The following is a 16,582-nucleotide window of genomic DNA, read 5'->3' as shown; positions in this document are numbered from 1 at the left end:
TAGCTGTAAAATGGGATTTTACAGCTCATAGAATTGTCATGTGGGTTAAAAGATTAAAAGAGTTTTATATTTCTAAAATGCTTAGAATGGTCTTGGCACATTGTAAACATTATTTAAGTGCTTATTAAATAAATAAATTCTGGCTTGTAACTGAAGAATGCTATATGAGATACAGATTCTAGTGATATGTATGTGTATCACTAGGTGTGATGTATGTGATATATATGTATATATATACCACATATACATCCACATATATAAGTAAAATAATTTTGTTATGATTAGTCCATTATATAATTGTGTTAACCATGTTCATTTTCATGTGGGAATGAGTTGGTTCTATAGATAAATTTTGAAAATAAGCAAGATATAAAGGAACTCTGAAAGTATACATAAGCTACTAAGAACAGTGGGTTGGGGGTTGAGGGGTGGGACAAGTTGGGAGTGAGATTTTTACTCACTGCATATATTTTTATAATATCTGGCTCTGAGATCAGTATCTCCTCATTTTTTTTTTAATTTTTATTTATTTATTTTTGGCTGCGCTGAGTCTTCGTAGCTGCTTGGTCTTTCTCTAGCTGTGGCAAGTGGGGGCTACTCTTCACTGCAGTACGTGGTCTTCTCATTGCATTGGTTTCTCTTGTTGCAGAGCATGTGCTCTAGGCACGCGGGCTTCAATAGTTGTGGCACGCAGGCTCAGTAGTTGTGGCTCACGGGCTCTAGAGCACAGGCTCAGTAGTTGTGGTGCACGAGCTTAGTTGCTCCGCAGCATGTGGGATCTTCCCGGACCAGGGCTCGAACCTGTGTCCCCTGCATTGGCAGGCGGATTCTTAACCACTGCGCCACCAGGGAAGCCCTCCTCAACTTAAATTATTCATATGATGAGCTAGAAGCATGTCTACATGTTGACTGTTTTCTCAAAGAATCTTCAAATGGTTAATGATAAAGAACATTCTGAAGGATCTCCAACACTGTCCTACAAAAGCTTTTTTTGTTTGTTTTGTTTTTCTTGTTGTTTTGTTTTTGTTTTTGTTTTTTGGCCACACCATGCGGGATCTTAGTCCCCTGCAGTGGAAGCGTGGAGTCTTAACCATTGGACTGCGAGGAAGTCCCACAAAAGCTTTTAACTGACTTTTTAAAAACTACCTCTTAATGAGGATGTAGGATGGCTCATTACAATTTACAAAGTGCTTTTAGAAATGTTTTCTCATTTATTTATGACGACTCTGGAGTTGAGTAGAAAGCTATATTTCTGTTTTATTTTTAATTTTTATTTATTTATTTATTTTTTGGCCACGCCATGCGGCTTGTGCAATCTTAAGTTCCCTGACCAGAGATTGAACCCGTACCCACTGCAGCAGAGTCCTAACCACTGGACTGCCAAGGAACTCCCTATTTTTCTGTTTTCAGAGGTAAGAAAACTGAAAGTCCTGGAAATTTTTTGCTGTAAGACAGCATTCGAATCCAGGTCCATGTCCAGAACTATTTTTACTCTTCCACCCACCTCTTTGTAAAATAGCTGCTTCTCTGAAGCTGCTATTTTTTATACTATTCCATATATTGAAGACTTAATTTGAGTAACTATATTCACTAATAGTTTAGGCTTTCTTCTTTATTACCAATGTTTGGGCTAAACTTTGTTTCCTGGATAATAAAGGTGTTTTGTAGTAATAAAAATAAACAACCAAGTCAGACCAGCCAGATATCCTGTAAAAGTTTCAGAAACCATCTGGATGAATAACCAATCAGTCAGCCTCTACTATATGCACATACCTAAGGAATAAACAAAAATAGTGTCTCTAATGACCTTTAGTCCCTTAAGGGGTTAACTTGTATCTTCCAATCAAGTTATAAATTATATCAATTCCCCCACTTTCTGTGCAGCGTTTTCTCCTCATGATACTTATCTCGCATTTTGTCATTTTTAATCCCTTCTCCTTTCTCATCCCTCCAAATTTTTTCTTTATTTCAATGTTCACTTCCATTTTTAAAAAAATCACTTTAAGTACACACCATTACTTCCATTTTTGATCACTTCTTTCTCTTTCATGGTGTTTCTTCTCATTAAACATCTTTATATAGTGTGTTCCCATGGTGATAGGCATTAAAATTAATTATTATAATGAATGATTTTGAGACTATTGATGCTGTTTATCTGTTGGGTTAGATCGTTCTTTACAGCAAGGTCACAATAAAGTCTGTGAAGCTGCAGTGAAAGGATATTTGCTAGAGATCGAACTATTTCTGGAATATTTGTGAACTCAGATGTTTATTGCACAATCTAGATTTCAAATCTGTTTAATGTATTATCTAAATTTCCCTTTTCCATTTAATAAATTATTATAGTAATTGTGTAATCAGGGCAGCATGGATATTCATAATTATAAGGAGATACTATCAGTAAAGAAAAATTGTCCTGCCATCTTTAAATTTAAAAAAGAGAAATTTTAAAAAGAAAAATCAAGCAAGTAAGCAAGGGGTAACTAGACTATTTTGGGAAATGATCATGGTTTCCTGACTTCAAGTTTGATTATGGAAAGAAGAAAAGATTCCAGTATTTTATATCTGCAAAAGCTCATTCCAGAACAAATCAGTATATTCAGGTTACAATACCCAGGTCACAAAGCCACACTTTCACTGATTAAAAAATAACTTCCAATCCACTGAGTGAACTTTAAACGATCATACTACTTTGTGAAACATAATAACTCAATTACTGGATCTGATATATGCTAGATACTGCCAGCACAATTTGCTTATTATCATGTGAAATACATTCATGCTGCAGCAAAACTGTCTATAAACTTTGCAAAACAAAGATATTTTATCAGTAGTAACCAAACTATTAAAAATCTTACACATAGTCTCAAAAGACCACATACATGATTCCATTTATACGAAATGGACATGGATTTTTTTTTTTTTTTCCTGTGTCGAGCAGCTTGTGGGGTCTGAGTTCCCTGACCAGAGATTGAACCTGTGCCCTCGGCAGTGAAAGTGCAGAGTCCTAACCACTGGACCACCAGGGATTCCCTGTAATTTATTTTTGAGGTGATGAAAATGTTCTAAAATTGATTGTGGTGATGGTCACAACTCTGTGACTATATTAAAAACTATTGAATTGGATGCTCTAAATGAGTGAATTTTAGGTATATGAATTATATCGTAATAAAGTTGATACCAAAAAAAATTTTTACACAAAATGTTTTCTGTAAAACACATGTTCCACCCAACTAAGATGCAATGTAAATGTTTATTAAGCTATTTTTTTTTTACTTAGAATAAATATGTATTATTTTAATGTCCTTTTTATACAAGTAAAAGAAGAAAAAATTATAAATCAGGGTATAAGAAAATCAGTCATATGTTATTTATTTTGTGCCATTTGTTTCAAATGTTTACAATAAAAGGGTGGATTTTATGTTGCTGTCAAGATTTTGCTTATGAGAAATGTTTGAAATGAGGCATTGAAATGTGAACTGCTTGTGAAATGTCTGGTCCTTGATTTCTAATGGAGGCTGATATCCCATGGGAAAGGTGCTGATATTGCTTCAAATTCAGTCAAGGATAGTTAACCCTTCATGGTGCCGCTTTCTTCAGAACAAGATTTGCAGATACCTTCAAAGTGAGAATTACGGAATCTTGCTTTCGTTATGGCTTTATTACTCTTGTATAGTCATTGCCAGTCAGGACCTGATCATCTTGTTTCACCCTTTTTTTTTTTTTTTTTTTGCGGTACGCGGCCTCTCACTGTTGTGGCCTCTCCCGTTGCGGAGCACAGGCTCCGGATGCGCAGGCTCAGCGGCCATGGCTCACGGACCTAGCCGCTCCGCGGCATGTGGAATCTTCCTGGACCGGGGCACGAACCCGTGTCCCCTAGCATCAGCAGGCGGACTCTCAACCACTGTGCCACCAGGGGAGCCCGTTTCACCCATTTTTATATCTATTCACTCCTTTGCTTTTAATTTTATGTCATTATTTAAATCTGATGATCCATTCAGCCCTCAGCAGTTGGAAGGGATCTGGAGTTGTGCTATAAAGAGCTTGGTGGTTTACCCCAGTCAGCTGTACAGATACTATCATTTTCTACTGTCTCAGAGTAACATTTTCCAAGGACATGGTCTGTGGATTGATCAAAATGCTCCTTTTAAAAGGCGGAGATCTTGTAGTCAAAAAAATTTAGCAAATGCTGCATACCACGTCTTACTCTTACAAAGTCTCAATACATGCTAGCATATTAAGGGCTCTGAGAAGTCCAACAGAAAAAAATACATGTGTAACTTTAACTTATATTTCCTAAACTTATGTTTGAGCAACTCCCAGTAACCCTGCACAGAACTAGCCTAATGAAGAGCTCACTATGGGCAATGCTGTCCTGAAGTGGCAATCCTCTCCTCCTTTACTACTCTTTCCCAGCCATGGCAAATCTCTTTTTATCCGTTTTCTCACTGAGCATGTTTGTTTTAAGCCACATTTCAAACTCACCTTGTTTGTTTGTCCTAGCTATTTCCCAGTTATTAAGTCTGGATTGCACTTGGAGATGCTGCCTGTATGGTGCTCTGGACACCTCCTTTTCTTCATCGATAGCTCTCGTGAAGACTGTGAAACCCACGTGACTGCCTGGTAGAGCAATTGGTCTTCCCTTATTGTGATTTCGGAAGAAGGTCCCAGTGTCCGTCAGCTTATTATTGGCTGATAGCATGGAGACATCACAGTGTTGATGTCCCTCATTAACTGTACCCATTCTTAAGAGAGAGAGTATAACAAGTCGTGTCAGTCCTATAGTATATATCTATGTCTGTAGGAGATGTTTATCGAACCCTCTTCTTGGTACAAATTTCCACAGAGATGGGATAAAGTATAAATATGCACAGAATGTGTGTCACCAAAAGGGTTTTTAAACAGTGGAGAATTTTACCTGGGGCCTGCTTTGCAGGTGTGCTTTTTTTTTTTCCCAATCTATGAACAGATATGAAATGTACAAATACACCTGTACTTTCAGCTAAGCTCATCCTTCAGAGACTTCCCAGCTTTCCTCACATTACCACCAGTCCAACTCAGGCTGGAAGTGATGAGTCTGAGCTGTGGGATAAAACTACCATGAGTGACGGGCTCCCCTGGATTCTGGGGTACTGTGGGGATGAATTACTGACAACTAGTGAAGGACATCTGTTCCTTCTGACATCTAGTGAAGGAAAAATAGCCAATATCCAGCAAACAAATAAATCAAATAGTGATAAACACTTTTCAGACCATTAAAACAGGGTTATGTGAGTGTGACTGGGCAGCTACTTTAGAATGAGTGGTCAGGGAAATCTTGTGGAGATGACACTTAAGTTGAGATCCTAATGAAGAGACAGACAATGTGAACCAGGAGAAGGAAATCCAAGCAGAAGAGACAGCTGGTGCAAGAACTCTAAAGCAGGACCCAGCTTGAGATTGTTAAAGAACCAGAAGTTTGGGGATTGGGGGCATGATGTGTCCTTGGGAGAAAGATGCAGGATGAGCACTTTATGTGAGGCAAGAGTCAGGTCCCATAGGGTTCTGTTAGCCCTGGTGGGGATTCGAGAATCATCAGCATATCGGTGGTATATCTAAAGCTAGAGGCCTGGATGAGGTTGCCTTTGGAGAGTAGCCAGAAAAGGGAGGGGCTCAATATAGATTTGGAACACTTGACAGTAGAGGTTGAGCTGAGAAGGAGGGGAGGAAGTCAGAAGGGACTGCAAAGAAGCAGCCAGTGAGGTTAGAGTTTAGATGTCTGGAAAGCCAATAGAAGAAAAAGAGTTTCAAAAAGGAGGGAGTGGTAAACGCTGTTGAAGAAGTGGGGTAAAAGGATGGGACTTCCCTGGTGGTCCAGTGGCTGAGACTGCGAGCTCTCAATGCAGGGGGCCCAGGTTCGATCCCTGGTCAGGGAACCAGATCGCACATGCCGCAACTGAAAGATCCCGCATGCTGCAATGAAGATCCCGCGTGCCGCAACTAAGACCTGGCACAGCCAAATATATAAATTTTTTTTTTTTTTAAAAAGAAGTGGAGTAAGAGGAAAACACAGGTGTGGGCACCAAATCCAGTGGCAACAACGCAAGTCATTGATGACTTTGACAAGGGCAGGTTCAGTGTTTATTGGAATGGATTGAGAAAGGGCGATCATGACTCTAGAAACAAATATGGATGTAAAGGTCAAGTTTTGTTTTAAGACTGGATTTACTATCTTTAAACTGTATAAAGTATTGATAGATTAAAAGAAAGTAACAGGAATGGGAACAGGAGCCATACCTCCTTCTGCTCCACCCCCACCCCAAGTAAATATGAGGCAAGATTCTCAGGGAGAGAAGAGACTGATTGTATGAAGAGAGAAGTAGGAAACTTACTACACTGTGGATATACGGTATGATCACTAGACAGTGCCAAAGACCTGTTTGAGATTCAGGACTTCACCACTCATATTAGGCACCATTCTGATCCACATAATATCTGGAGGTTATTCCCCTGACAGGAAAAGAAACAGGCATGGAGAATTAGTAACCTTGGCCAGAGTTACTAAGTGTTGGAGTAGGGGTTTGAATCCAGGGAAGTTTGGTTCCGAGCCTGGACTCTTCACCACTACATTCCACTACCTCTTTGTGAGTTGTAGTTGAAACCATGTGGCATGGATTTGTATTTTCTCCAGTTCTGTTTAGCTTTGGGCATAACAAGGCAGAAAGTTAGGCTCTATGATGTGTTTGCAAGACAGTAAGTATGTGATGATAGTATTGGGTTGGCCAAAATGTTCGTTTGGGTTCTCCATAGGATATTACAGAAAACCTGAGCACACTTTTTGGTCAACCCAGTAGAATCAAACCTGGGTAAGGAGGGAAGTGAAAACCCAGGGTTGCAGGTAATGAGCAAGCTGGAGATCGAAGGATAGCAAACCTTGATGTGGTGGAAGAATGGCTGGGTTGGGAGAACTGGAGATGATTTGGAAGAATAGGAGGTAAGTTATTGGTAATGTGGGTTAGAGAGTAGATCACCTGAGTTGAGGACGCTGAGGACCTGAGAGGTCAGGCAAGAACTATGGTCCACTCCTCTCACCAGCAAAAGAAGAGTTAATCTTTGGCCAAAAGAAGGAAAGTAAAGATTATGGTCTTATAGTGCCAGAACTGGCCAGCAGTGGCAACTCTCCAGGAGAGAAGTGAGAAAGTCAGTACTGCATACCCCATCCTTTCCCTTCTCCATCTGTCTTCCTTCACTCCACTCACAGATCCAGAAATTCCTGGTTTGACTATCCAAATTAACACTACCTGTAATTATTAATAAGACATCTTTAACTCTCACATTAACTTTATTGTAAAATTTCTTCCTTTCTTACAACTCCATTTTGATACTTTTATCCTTATTAGGCCATTGTTTTTTGCTCTTCTTCTTCTTTTTATTTTTTTCATTTATTATTACATCAATCAGTGACTAAGTCCTGTTCATCCTGAGATGTCCCTCAAAATTCCTCATCCTTTTCCTCAAGTTAAGGGGCTGCTTAGCTTGTTCTCTGTCCGCCCTTCCAACTCTCAGAGTGACTTTTTAAAACATAGGTCTGATTACATGGCTACTTTGTTTAAAAGACTTTGATGGTTCCCAAATTCCTTTTTTAATGTAGAATTTCCTGCAAAATCTATCTCAAGTTCCTTTGCTCCAGCCACACCCAGCTGCACTATTTCCTAAACCACAGCCTGATTAAGAACTTGAAAGCTTCCAAGCACTGTAAATATTTTGGTTCCTCCTACTACCTCATAGGTTAACCATACTAGACTGTAATTTAACATTTTATTTTATGAAATAACACCAAATGTAGACATAAGCTGAAAATAATTGGCTATTTTCTAGATTTTTCTGAATTTCTCTCTTCTCTTTCTCTCTCTCTCAGTGCTCCAGCTTCACTGGTGCCCTAAGGAAGTGCTCGGTCTGGCTATTGGCTATTTTAGCATTGCCCTCAAACAAATAGGACTCTCCTTTTGTTCAAAAGTTTACCTCTGGCTGGAAAGTCCATCCACCTCTTTACCCATTTAGTCAACTCTACTTGTCCTTCAAGGTTCTACTCAAATGTTACTTACTTTATAAAGCTTTTCCTGACTCACCCAGGAGTAATTAGCAATAGTAATCATTATTCAGCCTTTAGATGTGAACCTGTCTCTGTAAGAGCATGTGTTCCACTGTGTTAAGGAAATTATCTGTGTGTCTGGCATCTCTGCTCATTTCCTCATGTTATATCATTAAATTCTCACAATTACCATATAATGTTAAGTATTAGGATCCCCATTTTACAGATGAGTAAGCTGTGGGCAGGGACCTGTCACCCAGCTCACACAAGTTATTAGTAAGATCTAATAGGCCAATGAATATAATTAAGTTATAAACTGGAAGGCACTATATTACTTTTTATACTTTAGTCTTTGTGTAGTAATAAGTGCTTATATTTTCTTACTTTTGGCCAATAGTAGAGGGAATTTATTATTCCCACATAAAGAAATTCTCTTGGTTTTTTTTTTTGCACTATGCGGGCCTCTCACTATTGTGGCCTCTCCCGTTGCGGAGCACAGGCCCCGAACGCGCAGGCCCAGCGGCCACGGCTCACGGGCCCAGCTGCTCCGCGGCATGTGGGATCTTCCCGGACCGGGGCATGGACCCGTATCCCCTGCATCGGCAGGCGGACTCTCAACCACTGCGCCACCAGGGAAGCCCTCCTCTTAATGTTTTTTAAAGTTATTTATTTGGCTGTGCCGGGTCTTAGTTGCGGCATGTGGGATCTTCGTTGCGGCATGCGGGATCTAGTTCCCTGGTCAAGGGGTGGAACCTGGGACCCCTGAATTGAGAGTGCGGAGTCTTAACCACTGGACCACCAGGGAAGTCGCCTCTCAATGTTAATTAAAATAAAACTCTCAGAATGCTGCTATACTCAAGTGCAATGCAAACTGTGAGGATAGTCTACCCCAAACATTTCAGGGAATCCTCTGTCCTCTGAAGAGAAGCTGGGGCTCAGGTCTCTGGAGGTGAAAGGCTAGAGGATCTCCTGGTTGTGCCATTTTCTCCCCTTTCTCTCATGGTTTATTTTTCTCACTTTCATTATTCTTGATGGGGGTTTTTAATAGAGCTCAGTGCCATCTTATCCCAGAAAGAAAAAAATTGTCAGAGATAAATGTATGATGAGTATGCAAAAAACAAAAATAGAAATTTAAAAAATTTATTATGGAAGCAAAGAACACTGCCCATAAAATTTAATCTTTGGCAGTTCAAAAAAATCCATGGGTTTCAGACTTCCTTGGTGGTGCAGTGGTTAAGAATCCGCCTGCCGATGCAGGGGACACGGGTTTGAGTCCTGGTCTGGGAAGATCCCACATGCTGCGGAGCAGCTAAGCCCATGCGCCACAACTACTGAGCCTGAGCTCTAGAGCCCGCGAGCCACAACTACTGAGCCCACGTGCCACAGCTACTGAAGCCCACACGCCTAGAGCCCGTGCTCCGCAACAAGAGAAGCCACTGCAGTGAGAAGCCTGTACACCGCAAGGAAGAGTAGGCCCCACTCGCTGCAACTAGAGAAAGCTGGCGTGCAGCAACGAAGACCCAATGCAGCCAAAAATAAAAATAAATAAATAAATTTTTAAAAAATGCTTTAAAAAAAGGGGGGTTTCTAACAAAATAAATGAGACCAGTTTTCTTCCCCTGGGTCTTATGTCTGTTTTATTGCTAGAGAGCCTTTCAACTTAACCTGTCTCCACACCAAGCTCTTCCTTTTCCTTAATTAACATCAACAGTTTTCATTAGCTATTTTATGATTTATCTGTTGGTGATCCTCATTAGCTTTGCCATGGTCTTAAATTTGTCCTGACATTTACTATCTTACTATATAAGGTTTTATGACTAATTCTGAGTGTATACGAGCTAGGTTTCTAGTCATTAACATTTTTTACGTTGTATATATTCACATTTTACAGAACCTCTTATATCTTAACGTTTTTGTTTATAATTTTATATAAATGACTGGCATCCAATTTATTAGCTTCCTCATATGTTCATGCATATAAACAAGGAAAACTAAATAACTATACATCACCCATTCAGTTAATGGTAGACCTTTAAGAAACAGAAAAATATATTAAGATTTCCTGTACCTGCAAAATAAAATTTAATGAAATATTGTAATTTGGCTTTGTAACCAGACTCTATTTTTCATTGTACACTTATTGAACACATATGCAAAATATTGTCCAAGGAGCAGGGAATAAAGTAGTGTTTCTGCCTCTAAGTAGCTTGACAGTATATTGAAAAACTGTAATAAGTCCAGTCATTTCACAGATTTAGGTATGTTTATTTCAAAATGTGTTGTTCTCCCTTTGTTCCACACTCTAACAACGCAGACAAAAAGCCATAATCCCTACAATAAATTTTTACGATGATTTTTTTTAGATTTTGTGTTTAGCCATTTGTATAACTGTTTTGTTATTCATTCCATGGTTATAAGGGCCTAAAATATGGCAGGTATTAGGGACCCGTAGGCAAACACTAAAGGTTCATTATATTCAGATGGAAAAGGAAATTTAATACACGTAAAAAGTGTAAAAGATAAATAAATTACTAATTTCAAGTAATGTTTAGTGCTATTCTTTCAACAGTTGTTTTCTGAGTATCTACTCTATGCTAAAATTCTGATCTATGAAGGAAATCATATAGGATGATGTGAGACTGAAGGGCAGGGGTTGGGGAGTTGTCTTATATTAGCTGTTCAGAGAAGGCCTCTCTGAGGAGACGACATTTGAACTGAGACCTAAATGACAAATAGAAGCAGAAGAGTTTCCTAACTTGGGTCCTGGGAGTCTGTGGATAGAATTCAGGAGGCCTGTAACCTTGGAGGGAAAAATAATTACATCTCCATTTTCTCTAAACTCAGACAAAAAATTTAGCATTTTTTTCCATTTGAATGTAGGCCACAAACTTCAGTAGCATTAGCAGCACCTGCTACTTTGTGATCAGTATTTTAATATCACATCGAAGTTCTTGCAGAATCTTGAAATATCATCATTTCTTTGAAATTATGGTATTTCTTAGATCTGCCACTAGATCTGAGTATACATTCTGCTAATAAAGAAGCACATGTATTACTGTATCAGTTACATGTTACTGTGTCGCAAATCACCCCAAATTTAAGGGCTTAAAATAATACCCCATGATTCTATGGGTCAGCTATTTGAGCTCTACTCAGCTGGGCAGTTCTTACAAACTAACATGGGGTCACTCATGTGGCAGCCATCATCTGGCAGCTCAACTGAGCCAAAGAGTTCAAGATGTTTCACTCCCCTGCCTGGCAGCTGGTGCTGATTATGGGCTGGGCCACGTGCTCCAGCAGGCTAGCCTGGGCTTCTTCACATGGTGGCAGTGTTCCAAGAGAGAAAGAACAAGAGCTCCAATGCCTCTTATTTACTTATTTATTTGGCTGTGCCATATCTTAGTTGTGGCACGTGGGATCTTTTAGTTGCGGCATGTGGGATCTAGTTCCCTGACCAGGGATCAAACCCAGGACCCCTGCATTGGGAATGCGGTGTCTTAACCACTGGACAACCAGGGAAGTCCCTACAAAGCCTTCCTAAAGATAGACCTTTAGCCTTCCAAGCTAAAGCTTCCACTGCATTTTGTGGGTCAAAGCAAGTCAATGAAGCCAGTTCAGGGTTGACTTCAGACTCCACTGCGTGTGGCCATAGGGAAATGTGATTAATTGGGGGCCACTACCATAATCTACCTGATTACCATATCATAATTTTGTAAAATATTATATTAACTTAATTTGAGCATAATCAGTGTCCTTTGTAATCTTGTCTTTTACACTGTAAGGGAGGAAAATTTCCTTCTACCCTCTTGGGTTCTGTGACTGGGATAAAGAATTAAACTGACATAAAACAGATTAATAAGAAAAAAGCATACAAATTTAATTTTTTTACAAGTACATGGGAGTGTTCAAAAGGAAAATGAAGACCAGAAGTCATTAGGCCCAAAAGCTTGTATACCTTTTTACACAAAGAAGGGTAAATTGTGGGGATGTGACAAGACAAAGGAGCTTGGGCTAGGGGCAGTATATCGTGGAACAGTGACTAGGAACTAAATGGGGAAAACTAATGGAAGATCATTTTAGTAGATGTGTTTGTACGGGTCCATTTCAGCATCGATTCCCAGTCTCTTGTGATAAGAACGTTCTCTTCCTGGTACAGGAAGGGCATTTTTCTCAGGGGAAATTTCATGTCCTGCTTTTAGGTAGAAAGGGGGAGGGCAGAGAGCCCTTCCTGCATCTGCTGTTTCTTAAGTGCCTTCAGCTCAAAATAATCAATATACCAAAGTGGCGTATGTTGGCATGGGAAGTTCTGAACTCTTTCAGTGCCCTTTAAAATATCATTCTGAGAAGAGCTCCATCGGCTTCACCACGTTGTCAAAGAGGGTCATGGCGCAGATGAGGCTAAGAACCCTTGATCTGGAGACAGGGAGTCGGGGAGGGGGAGTGAAAAAACCTGAAGGCGGGAATGAGCGGCCAAGTCCAACATGGTAGGGGGCAGAAGGAAGCTTCTGTGGCTGAAGCCAGGTGACTGAGGCCAGAGTGTCTGGACCAAGCCAGGATTAGACCACGTGGCTTAGTTGGAAGATTGTGAAACTTGCAGAGGGACCCCCCCGGAGTTTGGAAAGTTGGTACTGTATGCATACTAATCTATAACTTTCTTTTATATTTCATAATGTATTGTGGCTCTCTTTGCATTTTAGTGCATAAAGCTCCTCACTCCTTTCTTCTCATTCTTTTAAATAATTTTATAATGCTTCACTAAAGGATGCATAATAATTTATTTCATTGTTCCCCCATTAGCAAACATTTAGACTGTTTCCAATTCTTTGTGTAAATATACATGAATTTATTTTTATTTACCTCTAAGAAAATATGCTTAAGAATGATTTTTAGTTGTAGAATTGCTGGGTCATGTGTATGTGCTTTTAAAGTTTGACAGATATCATTAAATTTTTATTCAAAAAAAGGTGGTACCAATTTACACTCCATGAGATGTTTTTATTATTATTTTTAACTACCAAGACTTTATCTACACTTCATAAAATCTAGAAGTTTTGTATTTACTGTTTATTCTCTTATTTCAGAACAATGAGATGGTGGAGCTACAAAGAATACGGATGAAGGATGAAATCCGAGAATATAAATTCCGTGAGGCCCGCCTCCTTCAGGACTATACTGAACTAGAAGAGGAAAACATAACGCTGCAGAAACTGGTGTCCACATTAAAGCAGAACCAGGTGAGGTTTAAGAAGATTTTTGGTTACACTCCAGATGGATCTATACCTTCTGACCATTAAGGTTAAATCTTCTATTTATCAGAAAAGAAACTGTCAAAATTTGCCTCAATCTCCCAACATTAATTATGTGCTGAAATTTCCCAACCCTCCTATTTCAGCTAAATTTAAAAGGCAAACTTAGAAGTAGTATAATTACCAAAAAGCTTTATTGGATAAGAAAAATCTTACTTTATACTTTAGCTCTATGTTAATTTATTTCTGGAGTAAGTTAAATGTATGGTAATCAGTTTAACCGCTGACCTCTCATTAAAGCCTGGGTTTGTGAGCCTGTTTTGTAATACAAGCTTAAGGTTTCCCTGCAATCTCTATCAATCTCTCTCTCTGTAAACTGCTTTCAAATCATACGAGGATTATGAAATATGAATCAGTACGAACAACATTATAAGAAAAAAAAGACCTGATTTCTTTATTCTGCTGTAAGCTGACTAAAAAGATTGCATGTGTACATTTAAATAATTTTGTGGGTAATGAGACTTAGATTGCTTAATTGCTGAATTTTCCTGATCAGTTTGCATTGTGATTTGTTATAGTTATTAGTAATAGCATTCTTGAATCTGTACTTTTGGTAGAATTTATTTATGAATAAAATTCATAGGTAGTTAAGCAAAGGTGGACTGGATTTCAAGGTCTTTTCAAAGGTGGTTCCTCAACCACAACCCTATTCTTGTCTCAACACTGTTATAACCTCTCAGATCAGGTCATCAAACTGTGCCAGGCACTGTGCTAGGCTACAGAGGTACCAGAATCCAGAGGGTACGATTCTTACCCTCCGTCAACTTAGAGGGCAGCCCAGTTGTATGCTTCCACCTCTCTCCCTTCTCAAGTTGGTATCTCCTTCCAGAACTGTTTCAGTCAGCCCTTCATATCTATGGGTTCTGTGTTTGTAGTTTCAACCAACCACAGACTGAAAATATTCTAAGAAAAGAAATTCCAGAAAATTTCAAAAAACAAAACTTGAATTTGCCGCACACTGGCAGGTACATAGCATTTACATTGTATTAGATATTATAAGTAATCTAGAGGTGATTTAAAGATGAGCCAATGTGCGTGGTTATATGCAAATGCTACAACCACTTTATCTAAGGTTTTTTTTTTTTTTTTTGCGGTACGCGGGCCTCTCATTGTTGCGGCCTCTCCCGCTGCGGAGCACAGGCTCCAGACGCGCAGGCTCAGCGGCCATGGCTCACGGGCCCAGCCGCCCCGCGGCATGTGGGATCTTCCCGGACCGGGGCACGAACCCGTGTCTCCTGCAGCGGCAGGCGGACTCGCAACCACTGTGCCACCAGGGAAGCCCTATCTAAGGGTTTTGAGCACCCAGATTTTGGGGTCTGCCGGGGGCTCCTGGAACCAATACCCCACAGAAACTGAGGGATGACTGTGGTTTTGATAGATATAAAGATGAAAAGTGGAAAGGAAAAATCCAGAAGAAAATTGACACAATTGAAATTTTATTATTGATCATTGCCACTTCTCCCCAGCTTTGGAGTGCTGGGGATCAAAATGTGTACTAAGGAGTGCAGGGGGTGGTTCCAGACCATTAAAAAAGGGTTATCTGGATATCCCATGTGTTTTTATCTCATTCCTTCCCCTTTAAGCACTGAATCACTGTGTGTGCTGAGGGCTGGCAGTACCATGAGACCCTAGGTCTTGATTTGTCTGGGGACAGTGAGTTCACAGTGGGGAACATTAGATTTTTTTAAAATATATGTTTCTTAGAAATAAGAAGGGTATTTTTTGTTTAGTTTTTTTGGTCGGTGATGAAGAATGTAGAAGACTTGAAGCAAGTTTATGTGATGTGCAAATATTTAAAGTGGTCATTTCTCCTGATTCCTACAGGTCCTCATTGCTCTCTGCACAGGCAGGGGTGCGGAGAGCATCCATCTACACTGTAGGGTTTCCCATCACTGCATGTGGTAGACTAATTTACTCAGGAGGTTAATTTAGGCCAGTATTAAGTATTCTTGAAAGACTGCCAAGGTATCCTGTGAGTATTCATTAGCCCAGATGCCATTTCTGTGGGAATTTGTACTACTAGCCTGGCTGATTACTGCTTACAGTTTACCCATACCCTCCCACCAGTAATTGAAACATGGAAATCAAATGCTTAACTCAGAAGTTTGAAAAAACAAACAAAAATGTATACATCTTTAAAATTTTATTTTGTAGATGTAATATGGTAATTTTCCCAATTAAGTGTCTAATTAATTAATTTGAAATCATTTTCCTTACAAAGGGCTATTCTGGTTTATTTCCTAACAAATGGGTGCACTGTAGTGTCACAAGTCTCTCCCAATTAAGGAAATACTGGGATTTGTTTTTTTCTTACTATTGGCCTTTATTTACAGGATTTAGCATATATCGTAAACTCTCTAATTAATGAAGTATTAAATATAATACTTTACGTATAAATACCACAGATTTTTTTTTCAAAGACATGATGATGGCTGGCTTTCAATCTCAAAATTGGTCTGAATGTTGCTTTGTACTGAAGTTTCCTATACAAAATATACTCTTCCAGCCTGGTTTGAGGTTTCTCTAAATAGGAAAGCTACTAGAATTGTAAAATGTTTAGTTCAAAGAACTAGAAGATGCTCTTCTTCTGAAGTTCCATTTTCCTGTTAAATGTTGATTATTTTCTAAATAATTGTTTAAATAGCACTTCTTACTCCATATGTAGCTTCTATATATTAGTTTGTTTCCATCTCTCTTCACTATAGTATAAACACCTAAAACAGGGGCTGGCCCATTGTAGGCATTAAATATTAATAAATACTTGTTGAAATAATGAATAAATGTTTTTTCTTTATCTTACATCCACAATTCAACTTACAGAGGAAACTAAAATTTAAGAGTATTATAATTAACCATACCAATTTTTATTCGTGATCCTACACCAAAGAGTTGACTCTGAAAACTTTAGCCGCATTCCTCTGTGTGCTGATTTGGTTCTGTGTCTAAAATAAAATTAGACCCAACCTTATAAATGTTTTATACCTTTATACTTTTCAAACCAAAATATCTGAAAGAAGTGCAGTAAGCAGCAGTAGCCATAAAAAAGTGTCAACTGTCAGTTCCCCATCAGAAAAAATCAGAAAAATCTGTTGATGAAACAAAGCTGTTTGTTAGACCTCTTGCAGTAAGATAACAGCTCAACAGAGCCTTAGTAGTATCTCAAAACAGGATGTCAACAGGAAGGATGTTCATAGGATTTGAGGAT

At 39.1% G+C, this 16,582-nt stretch overlaps 1 protein-coding gene across 5 annotated transcripts in view; it reads left to right on the top strand.

Moving 5' to 3' along the window:
- The window catches only part of BICD1 (BICD cargo adaptor 1), a 203,959-nt gene that overhangs the window by 126,767 nt on the left and 60,610 nt on the right, over positions 1–16,582 (top strand). For all 5 annotated transcript variants that reach the window (XM_030830415.3, XM_030830417.3, XM_060305638.2 and 2 more), the window contains exon 3: positions 13,153–13,305. In XM_030830415.3, the coding sequence (XP_030686275.1) occupies positions 13,153–13,305 (153 nt within the window). The remainder of the gene's footprint in view (positions 1–13,152; positions 13,306–16,582) is intronic.

Source organism: Globicephala melas, chromosome 10 (assembly GCF_963455315.2).
Source record: "Globicephala melas chromosome 10, mGloMel1.2, whole genome shotgun sequence".
In the NCBI taxonomy this organism is placed as follows: domain Eukaryota; kingdom Metazoa; phylum Chordata; class Mammalia; order Artiodactyla; family Delphinidae; genus Globicephala; species Globicephala melas.
This window is presented reverse-complemented; position numbering and strand designations above follow the sequence as displayed.